This window comes from Erinaceus europaeus, chromosome 4 (genome assembly GCF_950295315.1).
Source record: "Erinaceus europaeus chromosome 4, mEriEur2.1, whole genome shotgun sequence".
Taxonomy (NCBI): Eukaryota; Metazoa; Chordata; class Mammalia; order Eulipotyphla; family Erinaceidae; genus Erinaceus; species Erinaceus europaeus.
The window spans coordinates 47028792-47046879 of record NC_080165.1 but is presented as its reverse complement, the minus strand read 5'-3'; the positions used below and the strand labels follow the sequence as shown (position 1 = coordinate 47046879).

At 42.3% G+C, this 18088-nt stretch overlaps 1 protein-coding gene across 1 annotated transcript in view; it reads left to right on the top strand.

The window, feature by feature from the left end:
* The first annotated feature begins 317 nt into the window (after positions 1-317).
* GMPR (guanosine monophosphate reductase) overlaps positions 318-18088 on the top strand; it is a 53082-nt gene continuing 35311 nt past the window's right edge. The window contains exons 1-3 of the mRNA XM_007539271.3: positions 318-454; positions 8585-8704; positions 17932-18015. Of these exons, the coding sequence (XP_007539333.1) occupies positions 368-454; positions 8585-8704; positions 17932-18015 (291 nt within the window). The 5' untranslated portion in view covers positions 318-367. The remainder of the gene's footprint in view (positions 455-8584; positions 8705-17931; positions 18016-18088) is intronic.

Here is an 18088-nt window from a genome sequence, read left to right as displayed (position 1 = left end):
ACCGCACACTAGGGCGGCCGAGAGCTTCGTAGGCGTCTGCAGGCCTTTGATCGCAGCCTGCGCCCCTGCGCCGCTCGTGGGCACCCGGACAAGGAACAGCACCTCCCAGCAGTGCAACCCCGCGCCGGTGTCCTCACTCTGGTTCCCCGGATGGTGCCAGCCTCACCCTCCATTCGGCGCCCTCGCATCCAGCCAACCTTGCTCCGCGCCAGCCTAGCCGCCCGAGTAACCCCCGAGTCCCCGCCCCTCGCCCGCCACCACCGAGCCTCCCGGGTCCGCCCCGCGCGCCCGCCCCGCCCCGCCCCGCCCGGGCGCTGCGGGAAGGAGCTGCCGGCCAGTCGCGCCTGGCTGAGCGCGATCCTGCACCATGCCCCGCATAGATGCGGACCTCAAGCTGGACTTCAAAGATGTACTGCTCCGACCCAAGCGAAGTAGCCTCAAGAGCCGAGCCGAGGTGAGGACCTTGTCCAAGGCCGCATTGGGGTTGGGCTTTTGCTTTCCCCGCCCAGGCGCGGGGTAGAAGAGGTTGGAAGGAGACAGGAGGTGGTAACCTTGCCAATTTTTCTGTGTGTTTGAAGGATGGATGGAGTCCTGATCTCCCTTTCCTCTCCTCCTGCCCACCTCCTGCGAAAGGGGAGAGAGTCAGCTGGTTCCCTGCCAGCACAGGAGGCGTCTTTAAGGGGCCTTGAAATTCTAAATGCATCCAGTGGAGCAGTCAAGGGAAGTAAGCACTAGAACCACAGAGGAGCAAAGATCAGTGACTGATGAGAAAGCAGGGGGGTGGTGGTGGCGTTCAGGAGGGGTGCATATATGAAGGAAGGAGCAGGAGCAGAAAGGGAAAGGAAAAAACAACTAAAAATCTTGGTGGTTTTGGCAGAATCTCTTAATGCACAGACCCGCTGCTGTTTTCCTGTCAGATCCAGCCTGCCGTGGGATTGCTCTAGAATGTCTGAAAAGGGCAGAAACTCCATGACAAAAGTTGAGGATTTACTTTCCACACTGTAGTGGCCTTGCTGGGTGTGAGACAGGAGATCCGCGCCCTGGGGGACACTCTGCTTACTGGACAGTAAGAAGTTAAGCCCAGTTTTAGAGAAGCTGAAAGCACTGGGGTGTTGGCATTGGGAGGGGTAGGGAAGTAAGCGACTGTATGTCTGAGTTCTCCAGGTTCAAGCTTGAGGAACAGGTGGAGACCCAACTGGAAACAGCCTGGGGGGAGTGTGTGTGGGGGTGGGGCACCGGTGGGGGGGATGCCTCTCAGGGAGGAGGAAGGTCAAACCCTGAAGGATAACCTACTAATGTGGAAAGCAGACTCCCTGGAGGGGCATTTGCTGGTGAGCCTGGTTTTGTGTGGTCAGCTGGAAGCTGGAGAGAAGATGAGGAAACAAGTCTGGATGTTGTGGCAGCAGACATAAACAGGAGGCTGAGCCAGCACACTGCTGCTTTTGTCCCATAGCATGTAGCATTCAGACATATCCCCTCTGCAAAGGACTGTGCCCAGGCCTAACTGCAATGCTCAGTGCTGCCAGTTGAAGGCTTGTTGAGATTAGTCAAAGAGCATCTTCTCATGCAAGAGAATTAACTAGCCAGAGCCAGAGACCATGGGGCAGGGTAGGAGAGGGAGGAAAGGTAAATTCTTAGTACCCTGTGGATAACTATGTGTCCTTCATCATGACCTTTCAGACACTAGAGTTAAGTCACATCTTGGGAAAAAATATTTAAAAGTTAGGGTGGCAGCCTGGCCTCTGGAAAAATAAACTCTTTGTAACCAGTATCTCAGGCCTGGCCATGATGAGATGTAGGGATTCTCAATGGAAAAGTAATTTGGTGGAGTCAGTGTTATTTATTTATTTTTTAGATAGAGACATAGAGACTGCAAGTCCTAGAGAAGGAGACCAAGGCACCAAAGCTCCCTTCAATATAGTCAGGGCCGGACTTGAACATGAGCTGCCTGCTTGGCAAAGAAGCACAGTCCTGGGAGTCGGGCATAGCACAGCGGGTTAAACACAGGTGGCACAAAGTGCAAGGACTGGTGTTAAGGATCCCGGTTCGAGCCCCCAGCACCCCACCTGCAGGGGAGCCGCTTCACAGGCGGTGAAGCACGTCTGCAGGTGTTTCTCTTTCTCTCCCCCTCTGTCTTCCCCTCCCCTCTCCATTTCTCTCTGTCCTATCCAACAACAATGACAGCAATAACAACAACAAAGATAAACAACAAGGGCAGCAAAAGGGAAAATAATAAATATAAATTTTTTTTTAAAAAAGAATATATAGAAGCACACTCTTCCAGTGAGCTATTTCCCTGGCCCTCAGTGTTCTTTAAGTATGCTTTATAAATTAAGAAAGACAACTTTTTTTTTTTTTTTTTTTTTTTACTTAGTGCGTAGAGGGAGACTAGGGACAAAACCTAGGATCTCATACATATAAGTTATGTGTTCTTCCACTGAGCTACACTTCCTGCCCTGAGAAACTTACTTTTAATGAAAAAAAAAATACATAAATAAAAACAAGGGTATGCTAGATGCATTTTCTGAACTAGGAAACACCTTGAGGAGAAAAGTATTTAGAATCTGTGTTATAGGGTGAAATATTCTATTCTGGGGAATAGTATGATGTCAAATATCATTTGATTTCTTAATTTGGGTTGATTGCAACGATTTATGTTCCAGTTTTCAAAGGCATCTTGCATTCTAAGTGTACTTACTGAAGTGAGAACTCTGTGCCCTTGAGAAATGTTTTCATATCTCTACTTGAGTGGGAGCTTGCCAGCTCCTGGAAGCCTGAATAACTATCCTTGCCTTTTAGTTGGTTCCTTTCATGGTTTAGTTGGTTCCTTTCATGGTTTAGTTGCCTACCTGCTTCAGTGGTGTTGAGGCATCTTGTTAGGCCTAGATCTTGTTAGGTCCAGATCTAGTTTGGCCTTTAATCCCATGTCAGAACTTTGTCCGTTTTCTTTTGGATGTTTGAAAGTTCATAAAGGTAGAAAAAGGACTTCTTGTTGTGTAGATCAAAGCCTAGAATGTGTGCCTCCTGAGGAGGTTATATCCAAGTGTAAGCTTAATGCTAAATGGTAGTAACTTGGTGTCTAACCAGAAAGCAAATGGGAGTGGGGCCAGGATCACTGGAAGCAGTCTTACTAACTTACTAAGGGGCCCTTGGGTAATCCGTTCCGAAGGAGGTAACTTGTTTATTGATCGAGGCAAGACTTGTCACCACTGGTACACTTGCAGCTTATATTAGTCCCTGACTCTTTAGTGTTTTCTTTCCCAGTACTCATTCCTGACTGTATCCTACCCTCATCCTTAAACCAGCAGAGTTTTCTTTTCTCTATTTCTTCCTTCCTTCCTTCCTTTCTTTCGTTCTCTCTTTATTTCAATTCCACCAGTGTTATCTTTGGAACTCAGTGCTTACAGGAAGACTCCACCATTCCTGATAACTTCTTTTTTCCCCCATTTTGTTCCATAGAAGTGAAAGCAAGAGATAGGGAGACAGATACCTGCAGCACTACTTGACTACTCATGAAGCTTTCCCTCTGCTGGTGGACACTAGGGGTTTAAACCCAGGTCCTTCTGTGTGATATGTGTCTACCAGGTGTGCCACCACTTGATGCACAAACCAGTAGATTAAAAAAAAGTTTATTAATGCAACTATGACATTGGAAGTCAGATGATGAGAGCTTGCAACAGAAAATTAGTCACTTGCTCTGGGACAGAGAAGACATGACACAACTGGTGTTTGCCCCCCTCACTCCTCTTAAACTCTGCAGAGGGGGTTGGGTTGTAGTGCAGCCCAAGGACTGGTGTGAGGATCCTGGTTCGAGCCCCCAACTCTCCACCTGCAGGGGAGTCACTTCACAGATGGTGAAGCAGGTCTGCAGGTGCCTCTCTTTCTCTCCCCCTCTCTATCTTTCCTTCCTCTCTCCATTTCTCGCTGTCCTATCCAATAATGACAACATCAATAACAACAACAACAATAAAAAACAAGGGCAACAAAAGGGAAAGTAAATAAATAAATATTTAAAAACTCTGCAGAGATTCGATTTTTTTTTTCAATAGTGGTCCAGTGAAATGCATTTGAAGTCTAGTTCAGCCTCAGAGAGCCTGGCAGAGTTGAGAGAATATCTGGTAGATAGGAGATATGGACTTTTAACCCAAGCTCTTCACTAACCATTTTATTACCTTGATTTCGTACTCATTTCCTGATGTTCTGTGATAAAGCACCACAAACTGGGTGACTTAGCAACAGACATTTAGTATGGTCTTAGAGTTGTGGAGGTTGGACACTCTAGTTCAAGATGCTGGCAGGGCTGATTCCTCCTGAGCACTGTGAAGGAGAATCTTCCAGGCCTCTCTCCTGCTAGTTGATTGTTTACTTGGATTCCTGGATGTTCCATGGCTTGTAGATGTACTGCTCAGATCTCTGCCTTCATTTTTTTTCCCCTTTTGTTGCCCTTTTTTTATTATTATTATTATTATTGTTGTAGTTATTATTGTTGTTGTTACTGATGCCATTTGTTATTGGATAGGACAGAAAGAAATGGAGAGAGGAGGGGGAGACAAAGAGGGGGAGAGGAAGATAGACACCTGCAGATCTGCTTCACCGCTTGTGACTCCCCTACAGGTGGGGAGCCGAGGGCTCGAACCGGGATCCTTAACACCAGTCCTTGCGCTTGGTGCCACTTGCGCTTAACCTCTGCCTTCATTTTCATAGGATGCTCTTTCTGTGTGTGTCTGTTCAGGATTCCCTTTTTATTTATTTTAATTTCCATTTGTTGATAGGTACACCAATCACATTGGCACGAGGCCCACTCTAATGATCTCATCTTACTTTGCTTATCTGCAATGGTCTTATTTCCAAATATGAGGCTGCTCAGGTGCTGGACTTTAACATTTGGGGGGTAGGGTGGAGGGTGGGAGGGGCGCACAGAGGGATGCAATCCAAACTATAATAGCCTCTGTAAATTTATTTTGTAAAGTTAGCATATTTGTCTGGACTTGCTCTTAGTGAATGCATCAGGATCACCTAGGGAGAAAATTCTAAAATATTCATGTTGTCTCTAACATAAGTGTTTCTTTCGTTAAGTGTGGAGCAATGTCATCATGCATAGTTTAGAAACCATCTTCCGATAATACTGGTGTGCATACAGGCAGCCCAGACTGACACCTGGACCCTTTTCCCTGTGGCTCTCTGGCCTCATGCAGCATGCAGCTGTGCCTGTGTTTCTCTGAGTCCTAAGAACTGATGGCAAAGATTCCAGAACTCAGAGCGTCTAGCTGGGGCCCAACATGCATTAGTCTGAAAAGAGCTAGGGGTCTAAAACACCTTGTCATTTTTGACCCCTAGTTTAGACATGGATTCATTCTACACTTTTAGTTTTTTGTGATTTTTCCCAAGATTATTGCTGGTGCTTGGTGCCTGCATGATGAATCCACTTTTCCTTGTGACCTTTACTTCTCTCTCTCTTCCCTCCCTCCCTCCTTCCTCCCTTCCTTCCTTTCTTGAGACTGAGAGAGGAAGGGAGAAGTAGAATGAGAGAGAGAGAGAGAGCGAGAGAGAAGAGGAGAGGAGAGGAGAGGAGAGGAGAGGAGAGGAGAGGAGAGGAGAGGAGGGTCATGGCACATAGTAATAATGTGTGCACTCTACTGGGTGTGCCACTGCCCTGCCCCTATTCCACACTTTTTGAACTACTAGAACTACAAAGATAAAAAGATAATTGTCTCTAAAATTAGACTTAATTCACAGGTAATACATACATGGAGATATGCCCTATAAGAGAATTGCCTGCTTCAATATCACCCATAGATCTCGGCAAAGGGGGCTCATGATCCCCTGGTGGCATCTGCCCTTACTTTTCAGAACATGTGAGTAGTACTATTTCCTTCAGGCTGTGTTCTAGGAACTCAGGAGCTGGACTTGACTGCCCAAATGACTTTGTAATGATTCCAGGACCTGCACAGACCTCTCTTCCTGGTGTGTGTGTGTGTGTGTGTGTGTGTGTGTGTGTGTGTGTATACATTTGCAAGTGTGTGGGTAGATAATGTAAGAAAAAAATAATGTTATCTCTCATTCTTAGAATTAAGGAATTTAAAGAAGTTACCTCCTGATGAAGACGAAAGTGAGGGGAAGAGTTCAACGCCAAGTCTGACCATTTCTATGGATAGCTTTGGTTTGTGTACTACTAGGGTTTAAAGTGCTAAGAAAAACCTATTGTGAGCTCTCAGCTGGATGCATAGCAGCACAGCACTCCTCATGTGTCTTGGGAGGAATATGGGGTAATCCAAGACCAAGGAATTCTGATTATTTTAAGCTTCTGAAACTGAAATGTTAGAGAACCATTAGCAGCACAGAAGATTGTAACTATAGACCCCTTCAGTGATTTTTCAGAATGTAGTTGTGATGACTGACTTGCTGAAGTAGAACCATGAATCATAATGAACCAGAAAAGGGGGTGAACTGCCCCTACAGAGCCCTGTAATTGCAACACCTCATTGCTCCTCATGAATTGCTGTTTGAGGCCAGTGCAGTCAGTTATGATATCACTCACCCAGGAAGCCCTGGAGATTTAAAGCCATGTATGGAGAAACATGGGAAGGGAAGGTCTTATTTTAGGATACTGTTTTGAAAGTCCCCCCACCCTCCCAAATATATATATGAAAACAGGAAATAATATTTGCTGATATACTCATGAAGTTGTGGTTAATGTATATCCAAATTATTTCAAAAGTCTAAAATTCCATGCAGGAAAAGCACATGGAAGAATCAACCGTCTATCTTGTCCATATCCATCAGCGTCCAGCCAAGGAACCAAGCAGTGCTGATTAAAAGAGGCATTCTGACAGACCTGAGATGCCAAATGAGTCATTAAGGCATCCTAGGGATTGAGACTGGCAGTAGTAAAAAAGCAGCGCCCAAAGGGTGACAGTGATGGTACTGGAGACTGTGGCTTGGGGTAACTCTGAAAGCTGAACTCGATGTCTGGGAGTATTTCCCTGATTCTGTCAAGGCCTCCATCACATCCTCCTCTGCTTCCTCCAGCTGGACCTTATTGGTCAAACTGAGGTAGAAGCCACTTAGAAAATGGAACCTCCTAAGCAGCGGGTTAAGCGCATGTGGTGCAAAGCACAAGGACCGACGTAAGGATCTTGGTTCGAACCCCCGGCTCCCCACCTGCAGGGTAGTCGCTTCACAAGTGGTGAAGCAGGCCTGCAGGTGTCTCTCTTTCTCTCCCCCTCTCTGTCTTCCCCTCCTCTATTTCTTTCTGTCCTATCTAACAAAGCCGACATCAGTAACTACAACAACAATAAAACAAGGACAACAAAAGGGAAAATAAATAATAATAATAATAATTTAAAAAAAAAAGGAAATGGAGCCTCCTATGAGTGACCTTCCGTTGATAAGAACAGAGCAGAGCAAGAAGTGGATTTGTGACTATAAAGGTCCAAGAAATGATTTTTGATTTTGCTAGTTCCCAGTGAGTGCTTGACCTTAGAATACTGCTTTTGCTGAGGCTACTATCCTGGCCTAACTTGCTCTGGATTTCTGGTAGCTGAGTTAGTCATAAATTCCCTGAAGGTGGAGTTATAGTGAATTGGAAGACCCTCCCTCCAGCTGTTTGCAAGTCAGAGGAACAAGTGTTTATATACATTAGCCAGATGGCTGTGATAGACTTTCCATTGTCTGTTGAAATATTCTCTTAATTAGGCAACAGCTGAGGCGGTTGAAAGGTTAAGGGATTAATGGTTTGCTGCTCACTGCAAGATCAATTTGGAGTTTATAGTTCTGGTAGATGGTGAGAATTAAAGAGAGGGCCATGTTGACACAGGAGAATAGAAGAGGTTTTCTCAGAAGGGAAATGAAGTGCTTGCAAGTGGGAAATGGTTGATCACATGTGTGTGGGTCTTAGGGGTTAGTGTGAACTAGAATGGTGACAAGAGGTGACTGGTTGGAATACTACAAAGAGGAGAATACTTCCTATTTGTATACTTGGCTTGAAGGCAGAACACCCAGTGCCTTTTTTTTTTTTTTCCCTCCAGGGTTATTGCTGGGCTCGGTGCCTGCACCATGAATCCACCGCTCCTGGAGGCCATTTTTTTCCCCTTTTTGTTGCCCTTGTTGTTGTAGCCTCGTTGTGGTTATTATTATTGCCATTGTTGATGTTGTTTGTTGTTGGACAGGACAGAGAGAAATGGAGAGAGGAGGGGAAGACAGAGGGGGGAGAGAAAGATAGACACCTGCAGACCTGCTCCACCGCCTGTGAAGTGACTCCCCTGCAGGTGGGGAGCCGGGGGCTCGAACCGGGATCCTTACACCGGTCCCTGTACTTTGCGCCACATGCGCTTAACCCACTGCGCCACCGCCGGACCCCCCACCCAGTGCCTTTTATTGATTCTTGAGAACAGTAAGGAGGCCCATTGAACACTTTCACTTGGATAATTCTCTGCAGCTGATTTCCTCAGACTCTGCCTTTGTAAAACGTGTATCAACCCTTAGGGAAATGTAGTGACTGTTGCTTTGTTCTTCACACTCCAAACTCAAGAAATTCTGTATATATTACATGAATATCAAGTTTTTTTCCCTTTTCTGCCAATAGGTGGATCTTGAGCGCACTTTTACGTTTCGGAATTCCAAGCAGACCTACTCAGGGATTCCCATCATAGTGGCTAACATGGACACTGTTGGGACATTTGAAATGGCAGCAGTGATGTCACAGGTAGGATGCTGGACTTTTTTTTTATTTTGCCTCTACTGCACACACACTGTACAGGTCGTTAGAAGCCCACTCTGGACTAGCTTAGTTATTGGAAGAGGAGAGAAGCAAAATACCTTGGGTCAATTTCTATGGCTTTTCTACTCAATTCTAAATCTAATTGTAGCTGAAGCCTCTTTTCAATTAAATGTGAATGATGTCTGGGCCCTTTATTGAAAGGGTCCATATCTTCCATCTATTTCTTCCTTGCAAAGCCCTTGAGAGTTTAAGGAATTAAAAATGCGAAAATAGTGACGCGAAGTGCAGGACTGGAGTAAGAATCCCAGTTTGAGCCCCTGGCTCCTCACCTGCAGGGGGGCCACTTCACAAGCGGTGAAGCAGGCCTGCAGGTGTCTGTCTTTCAAATCTCCCCCTCTATCTTCCCCTCCTCTCTCCATTTCTCTCTGTCCAATTGAACAACAATGACATCAATAACTACAACAATAAAACAAAGGCAACAAAAGGGAATAAATGAATATTTTTAAAAATGTGAAAATAATCGGATATTTTGCCTTATTATGAGATAATGAAAAAGTGTTACATTGTGTAAGAGTGACAGCATCTTTAAAACTAGAAACAGCTGAACCAAGTGGTTGCATACCCTTTTGAGTACACATATAACCATGCTCAAGGGTCTAGGTTCAATTCCCTGCTCCCAACTTCAGGGAGAAAGCTTCAAGACCAGTGAAGCAGTGTTGCAAATGTCTTTCTCTCTCTTTCTCTTTTCTACCCCCCCCCCCATTTTCTCTCTGCCATATCAAATATAAGAAGGAAAAAAGAAAATAGCCACCAGGAGTAGTGAATTCATTATGTAGGTGAATCTCACAAATAACCCTGTTCTCAATTAAAACAAATAAACTAAGAACAGCTTTGTATGCATTTTTTACTATAACATCTGTTATATCATTATGTAAAAAAAAATTATTGGTCACTTAAGTGCCAAACTGTGTATACTTATGATATATATGATAGAATGCAATAACTCTACTAAGTAGATTCCTTTTACAGGTCAAAAAATTGAGGTGGGGGGAGGAGGGAAGAGTCACTTGCTTCTGGCACCAGCTAGGTAAAGACAGATTTAGAAATCAATTCAGATTGGCTCCAGGATAAGGGATTTGCTTGTCAGTTTAAACTGATAAATAACATATTTGGGTTTCCGGGAAAGTCATGATGTACTTTTCTGTGTTTCTATGCACAAATCCATCATGACTTTCCTGACAACCCAACAGTATGAGGTTATAGTCCCTGCTGGCTAATACCAATCTTAACTTCCTATAAAGGGAGAAATTGATGTCCTTACCTTGGAGAAAAAATAAAGTAAAAGTTAGTTGTGGGCAGAACCTTTCTTCTCAGCAGCTGTCTCTAATCTGTAACACTCACCTTACACACTCTGGATATTCCATGTTAGTTCCTGGTGTGCACAGGGGTTGTCTTCTTTTTCTGTTGATCATGCCTGCCAAGTGATAAGATAAATCCAATTAGTTGAAACAGTGTCTTGCTGTGGGCAGCATGTGTAACCTCAGGAGGAGCTGGGATTCATTATTAGCCAGTGATTAGCAGGAAAAGACTTTTAAGCAAATTATGAGTTCAAAAAATGGAGCAAGGTTGGTGTACTGTCTTTCTACTTTCAGTCCCCATGGAGCTTTGAGAAGAAGCTAATAAGTTAATTGCTAATGGAATTTATATTTAGTCTCACCATCTTTTCCTTGTTCTGTGATCAGCCATTGCTGCTAATGGATTAGATATTAGCCTCAACATGGGTAGAATCAGGGAGCAGTAAATAGCCCTGATTAATTGCCATATCATACAATTAGTTCACAATAAAACTAGAATAGGCGACTACTCCTTGTAAGACAATTTACACTGAAATGGCTAACCATGTGTGGGCACTGTGTATTTTCTATTTTTAGGATCTACAGAGTAGTACATGTTAATAAAGTAGTAGAGTTTCAGAATGGGAAGTTACAGGTGGAGAAATAGACTCAGAGAAGTTGGCCCTGCTAAAGTAGATGGGGCTGGAGCTCTGCAGTTGGATCTGTTTATGCTGACCTTTATACCTCACTAGCCAAGCAGTTGATAAAGATTTCAAATTTATGTTTGCTAAGCTACATGTCTAATCATAAAGCTATAATTACTATAAAAAGAGGCTCTAGGAAGTAAATGATCTGGCATATGCAGTGTGCTTGCACAAAGTGGGTGTTCAATAAATGCTAGGTAGTCATGGGTTTAGAATTATAATTTAAATAATTCCCTCCCTTAGGAATAGACTACACTGTGGGTTTGGCTTTTTGTCAAGCAAGAAGTGTTTGGTTTATGAACACACACATACACAAAGCTTTCAGGTGTAAGCTGAGGTTCTTTTGGGCTGGTTAAGTGGAATTTTGCTTTGGCAGTCCTTTTTAAGGGTGGGAGGCTTTCTATCAGTATTGCTCTTATCCTGGCTTAGGCAATGGATTGTGAATATTAACCGATAGAAACCATGTAGGTGGCTCAGTGGTAAGAGCATAAGACATATCTTCTGGAGGCTGGGCTGTGGAGCAGCAGCAGCTGGGTTTCTCTCCTCTCCTCTCCTGGGTCAACTAGGTATACCAAAGGAGACCACCTGGCACTGCAACAAGACAGGACTAGAACGACTTCAGAAACCCATCAAATCACCAGTGAGTGCAAATACGTGTAGCTCCTGAGCAGAGAGGAGTTCTAGGGAGAGATTAAGTGACTGGTAACAGTCTGGCAGTTTACCAGTTGAGACTCCACCTCCAGTCTGTTTCACCAAGAAAAAGACAACTGAAGGGAGGAAAGGACTCCCCTAAACTTCACCAAATGAAACTGTGAGTCTCCATTACTACTGCCTTCAGAATAGGGAGCAGTGGCTGAGAGGCCCTGTACTGACAACAAGGACAGAGAACTAACCAGGAAACTCAGGAGATCTATACCTTGGTAGCCTGGAGGTGGGGCTGTGAGAGTCTTTTTGCATAACCACTGGATTATCTCTTGATCAGGAATCAGTGATTAAGCTAAGAAGCCTACTTATAGTTTAAAAGCCCTAAGGCTCCCATAGCCTACAGGAAGAAAAAGAACAAAAGAGGCTTTTAAGCCAATGAACTCCAACTCAGGGATAAAATAATATTAAAACAACTGTCAATTGCCACCACTGTGAGCCCTTTAATTACCTTACTTAGACACAAGTCAATCCAGGCAAGAGTGATCAGTAATTTGAAAAGTAGTGAGAAAAGGACCTCATAACATACTATATATAATTGCTAAACCAACAAGAAATATTGGAGAAATAAACCAGGACAAGAGTCCAGCCCCCCAAAGGTTGAAGCACAAAATAGTGAGGTCAACATCCAAACATTAGTTAAGGAAATAATCACAGGAGTGAATAAAGAGTTTAAAAGAATTGTCATCAGAAATGCAGATACAACAAATGAGACCCTGGAAGAAAACACTATCTCAAGGTTATTAGAGAGCTGAAAGCTGAAATAGCTGAGCTAAGAGCACAACTAGCTGAATAAGTTAAAACAGTATCAGAACAGGGTAACAAAATAGATGAACTCCAGAAAACAGTAGAGGGAAGAGAGAATAGAATAAATGAGGCTGAAGACAGAATTAGCAAGACCAAGGACGAACTAGAGACAATGAAGAAAGAAGTAAGGGATCTCAAAAAGAGATTAAGAGAAACTGACAACAACAACAGAGACCTATGGGATGAGTTCAAAAGAAATAATATATGCATTATTGGCTTACCAGGGGAAGAAATAGAGGGAAGGGAAGAAAACATTCTTCAGGACATAATAGCTGAGAACTTCCCTACTCTAGACAACATCAAAGACATAAAGGTTCAAGAAGCCCAGAGGGTCCTAAACAGAATTAACCCCAACTTAAAGACACCAAGACACATCATAATTAGAATGGAAAGGAATAAGGATAAAGAAAAGATCCTGAAGTCTGCAAGAGAAAAACAAAGAGGCACCTACAGAGGAAAACCCATAAGATTAGTAGCAGTCTCCTCCACATAAACACTATAGGCTAGCAGAGAATGGCCAGATATCTATCAAGTGCTCAATGAGAAAGGCTTTCAACCAAGACTGCTGTATCCTGCTAGACCATCATTCAGACTAGATGGAGGCATAAAAACCTTCTCAGACCAGCAACAGTTGAAGGAATCAACTATCACCAAGCCTTCCCTGAAAGAAGTTCTGAAAGGTCTCCTGTAAACAGGCAGAACACCATAAATAGACCATATATCAGAACACTCTAAAACTCTACAAGAATGACTTTAAAATATCTTCAATCATTGATATCAATAAATGTCAATGGCCTGAATTCATCTACTAAAAGGCACAGAGTAGGAAAATGGATCAGAAATCACAACCCAACAATATGCTGTCTACAGGAAACCCACCTAACTCAACAAAACAAACACAGGCTCAAAGTGAAAGGATGGAAAACTAGCATACAGGCCAATGGCACACAAAAAAGGGCAGGAACAGCTATTCTCAAATCTGACATGATAGACTTTAAAATAAATAAAATTTAAAAAGATAGTGATGGACACTACTTAATGCTCAGTGGATCAATCAAGAGGACTTAACAATTATTAATATCTGTGCACCCAATGAGAAGCTATCTAAATACATCAAATGTCTACTGAAAGAGCTGCAGCAATATATTAACAGCAACACAGTCATAGTAGGGGACTTCAACACCCCACTCTCTCAACTTAAAAGATCATCTAGGCAGAAAATCAATAAAGACATGAGGGAGCTAAATGAGGAGATAGATAGTCTAGAACTATTGGACATTTTCAGTCATTCATCCCAAGAAACTGGAATACACATTTTACGCAAGTCCACATGGGTCATTCTCAAGGATAGACCATATGTTAGGCCACAAACGCAGCATCAGCAAATTCAAGAGCATTGAAATCATCCCAAGCATCTTCTCAGACCACAGTGGAATTAAACTAACACTTAACAATCAAAAAAAGATTAGTAATAGTCCCAAAATGTGTAAGCTTAACAGTACACTACTTAATAACTACTGGGTCAAAGAGGAAATCAAGGAAGAAATCAAAATGTTTCGAGAGTTCAATTGAAATGAAGACACAGCTATCAAAATATTTGGGACACAGCTAAGGCAGTACTGAGAGAGAAGTTCATAGCCATAGAAACACACATTATAAACAAGAAAAAGCACAAATAAACAGCCTGATTGTACATCTTAAAGACCTAGAAAAAGAAGAACAAAGGAACTCTAAAGCAACCAGAAGGACAGAAATCACTAAAGTTAGGGCAGAAACAAATAACATTGAAAATAAGAAAACCATACAAAAGATCAACGAAGTAAATGTTGGTTCTTTGAAAGAGTGAACAAAATTGACAAACCTTTAGCCATACTCAAAAAACAAAAAAGGGAGAAGACCCAAATAAATTGGATCATAAATGAAAGAGGAGATATCACAACAGACACTGCAGAAATTCAACATATCATACGAGGCTTCTATGAACAACTCTATGCCATCAAGCTAGAGAACCTGGAAGAAGTGGATGATTTCCTAGATACCTACCAACTTCCAAAATTAAGTAAAGAGGAACTAGATAATGTAAACAGGCCCATCCCAGATAATGAAATTGAAAAAGTTATCAAAAACCTTCCCAAATATAAAAGTCCTGGACCAGATGGTTTTACAAATGAATTCTACAAAACCTTCAAGGAAGAATTAATACCTCTACTTTTAAAAGTCTTCCAGAAGATTGAAGACACTGGAATACTCCCTTCCAGATTCTATAAAACCAATGTCATTTTGATACCAACAGCAGACAGGGACCAACCAAAACATAAAACTACAGACTAATATCTCTGATGAACATAGATGCTGAAATATTGAACAAAATCTAGCCAACCAGATACAGCAGTATATTAAAAAGATTGTTCACCATGACCAAGTGGGGTTTATCCTAGGCATGCAAGGTTGGTTTAATATATGTAAATCAATCATTGTGATCCACCACATCAATAAAAGCAAGAACAAAAACCACATGGTCATATCAATAGATGCAAAGCAATCCTTTGACAAAATACAACATCGCTTTATGATTAAAACACTACAAAAAAGGGAATAGTTGGAAAATTTCTGAAGATAGTGGAGTCTATATATAGGAAACCTACAGTCAACATCATACGCAATGGTGAAAAACTGGAAGCATTTCCTCTCACATCAGGTACTAAACAGGGCTGCCCACTATCAACATTACTATTCAACATAGTGTTGGAAGTTCTTGTCATAGCAAACAGGCAGGAGCAAGGAATTAAAGGGATACAGATTGGAAGAGAAGAAGTCAATATCTTCCTATTTGCAGATGACATGACAGTATACATAGAAAAACCTAAGGAATCCAGCAAGAAGATTTTGGAAATCATCAGGCAATACAGTAAGGTGTCAGGCTACAAAATTAACATTCAAAAGTCAATGGCATTCCTCTATGCAAACACTAAGTTAGAAGAAGTTGAAATCCAGAAATCAATTCCTTTTATTATTGTAACAAAACAATCAAATATCCAGGAATAAACCTAACCAAAGAAGTGAAAGACTTGTATCCTGGAAAATCTGAGTCACTACTCAAGGAAATTGAAAAAGACACAAAGGATAGGAAAGATATTCCATGTTCATGGGTTGGAAGAATTAGCATCATCAAAATGAATATACTACCCAGAGCCATATACAAATTGAATGCTATCCCCATCAAGATCTCAACCACATTTTTTAGGAGGATAGAACAAATGCTACAAATGTTTATCTGGAACCAGAAAAGACCTAGACTTGCCAAAACAATCTTGAGAATAAAAAACAGAACTGGAGGCATCATACTTCCAGATCTCAAATTGTATTATAGGGCCTTTGTCATCAAAACTGCTTGGTACTGGAACATGAATAGACACACTGACCAATAGAATAGAATTGAGAGCCTAGAAGTAAGCCCCCACACTTATGGACATCTAATCTTTGACAAAGATGCCCAGACTATTACATGGGGAAAGCAGAGTCTCTTTAACAAACGGTGTTGGAAAAAATGGGTTGAAACATGCAGAAGAATGAAACTGAACCACTATATTTCACCAAATACAAAAATAAATTCCAAGTGGATCAAGGACTTGGATATTATACCAGAAACTATCAGATACTTAGAGGAAAATATTGGCAGAACTCTTTTCTGCATAAATTTTAAAGACATCTTTACTGAAACGAATCCAATTACAAAGAAGACTAAGGCAAGCATAACCTATGGGACTACATCAAATTAAAGAGCTTCTGCATAGCAAAAGAAACACAGAGACCCCTCACAGAATGGGAGAAAATTTTTACATTCCATACATCAGACAAGAGGCTAATAACCAGAATATATAACGAGCTTGCCAAACTCAACCACCAGACAACAAATAACCCCATCCATAAATGGGGAGAGGACATGGACAGAATATTCACCACAGAAGAGATCCAAAAAGCAGAGAAACACATGAAAAAATGCCCCAAGTCTTTGATTGTCAGAGAAATGCAAATAAAGACAACAATGAGATAGCACACTCCTGTGAGAATGTCATACATCAGGAAAGGTAACAGCAGCAAATGCTGGAGAGGTCAAAGAAACCCTCCTGCATTGCTGATGGGTATGTAAATTGGTCCAGGCTCTGTGGAGAACAGTCTGGAGAACTCTCAGAAGGCTAGAAATGGACCTACCCTATGATCCTGCAATTCCTCTCCTGGGGATATATCCTAGGAACCCAACACACCCATCCAAAAAGATCTGTGTACACAAATGTTCTTGGCAGCACAATTTGTAATCACCAAAACCTGGAAGCAACCCAGGTGTCCAACAACAGATGAGTGGCTGAGCAAGTTGTGGTATATATACACAATGGAATAGTACTCAGCTATTAAAAATGGTGACTTCACCATTTTCAGCAGATCTTGGATGGACCTTGAAAAATTCATGTTAAGTGAAATAAGTCAGAAACAGAAGGATGAATATGGGATGAACTCACTCACAGGCAGAAGTTGAAAAACAAGATCAGAAGAGAAAACACAAGTAGAACCTGGACTGGAATTGGCATATTGCATCGAAGTAAAAGACTCTGGGGTGGGTGGGGTGTTGGGGGGGGGGAGTACAGGTCCAAGAAGGATGACAGAGGACCTAGTGGGGGTGTATTGTTATATGGAAAACTGACAAATGTTATGTATGTACAAACTATTGTATTTACTGTTGAATGTAAAACATTAATTCCCCAATAGAAATTTAAAAAAAAAGAGCATAGGACATAAATGTGTGGAATCCTGAAACTGTCTGTATCTGCTTCTCTCTGTCAGTCAGTTTCTCATTAAGTAAATGACCACACAGCTCTTTAAAAAAATATGAAAATATTGGGGGTCTGGGAGGTTGTGCAGAGTTAAGCACACTTGGCATGAAGCACAAGGACTAGCATTGGGATCCGGGTTCAAGCCCCCAGCTCCCCACATGTAGGGGAGTAGCTTCACAAGTGGTAAAGCAGGTCTACAGGTGTTTAAAATAAAAAACAACAGAATTTTAGAACTGGCGGTTGGGCAATAGCACAGTGGGTTAAGTGCATATAGCGTGAAGCGTGAGGACCAGCAGAAGGATCTAGCCCCCAAGGCCCCACCTGCAGAGGGTCTCTTCAGAAGCGGTGAAGCAGATCTGCAGGTGTCTATTTCTCTCTGCCCCTCTGTCTTTCCCTTTTCTCCAGTTTCTCTCTATCAACAACAGCAATGGCAACAACAACAACAACAATAATGACAACAAAATGGGGAAAATGTCCTCCAGGAGCAATGGATTTGTAGTGCAGACACCGAGCCCCAGCAATAACCCTGGGGGCAAAAAGAAAAAAAGGAAAGAAAGAAAGAAAAGAAAACTTGCCTGTATTTCTACCACACGTCCTGGCAAAATCTCCTAAACCTTGCATGTGGTTTTATCTGATCAGATTAGGATGGACATGCTTTTGTGATTTTTCACAGGTTACACCTTTGGTTTCAGCTCCTACAGGTATATTCAAAGCTAATTAAGTGTGAATGACAGGAACACCTGATGGCTTTTGTATTGTTGCATCAACTGAACCTTATTGGAAGAAGGGAGACCTCCCCTGACTTCTCAGCCTAACCGTGCTGTTTTGTTTCCTAGCACTCCATGTTTACAGCCATTCACAAGCATTACACCCTGGATGACTGGAAACACTTTGCCACAAATCACCCAGAGTGCCTGCAGGTATGATTATAACCTAGCATATATTTTAAGGGGGAAGAAAATAGGTTTTATCAAAAAGAAGTTTAATCCTTAA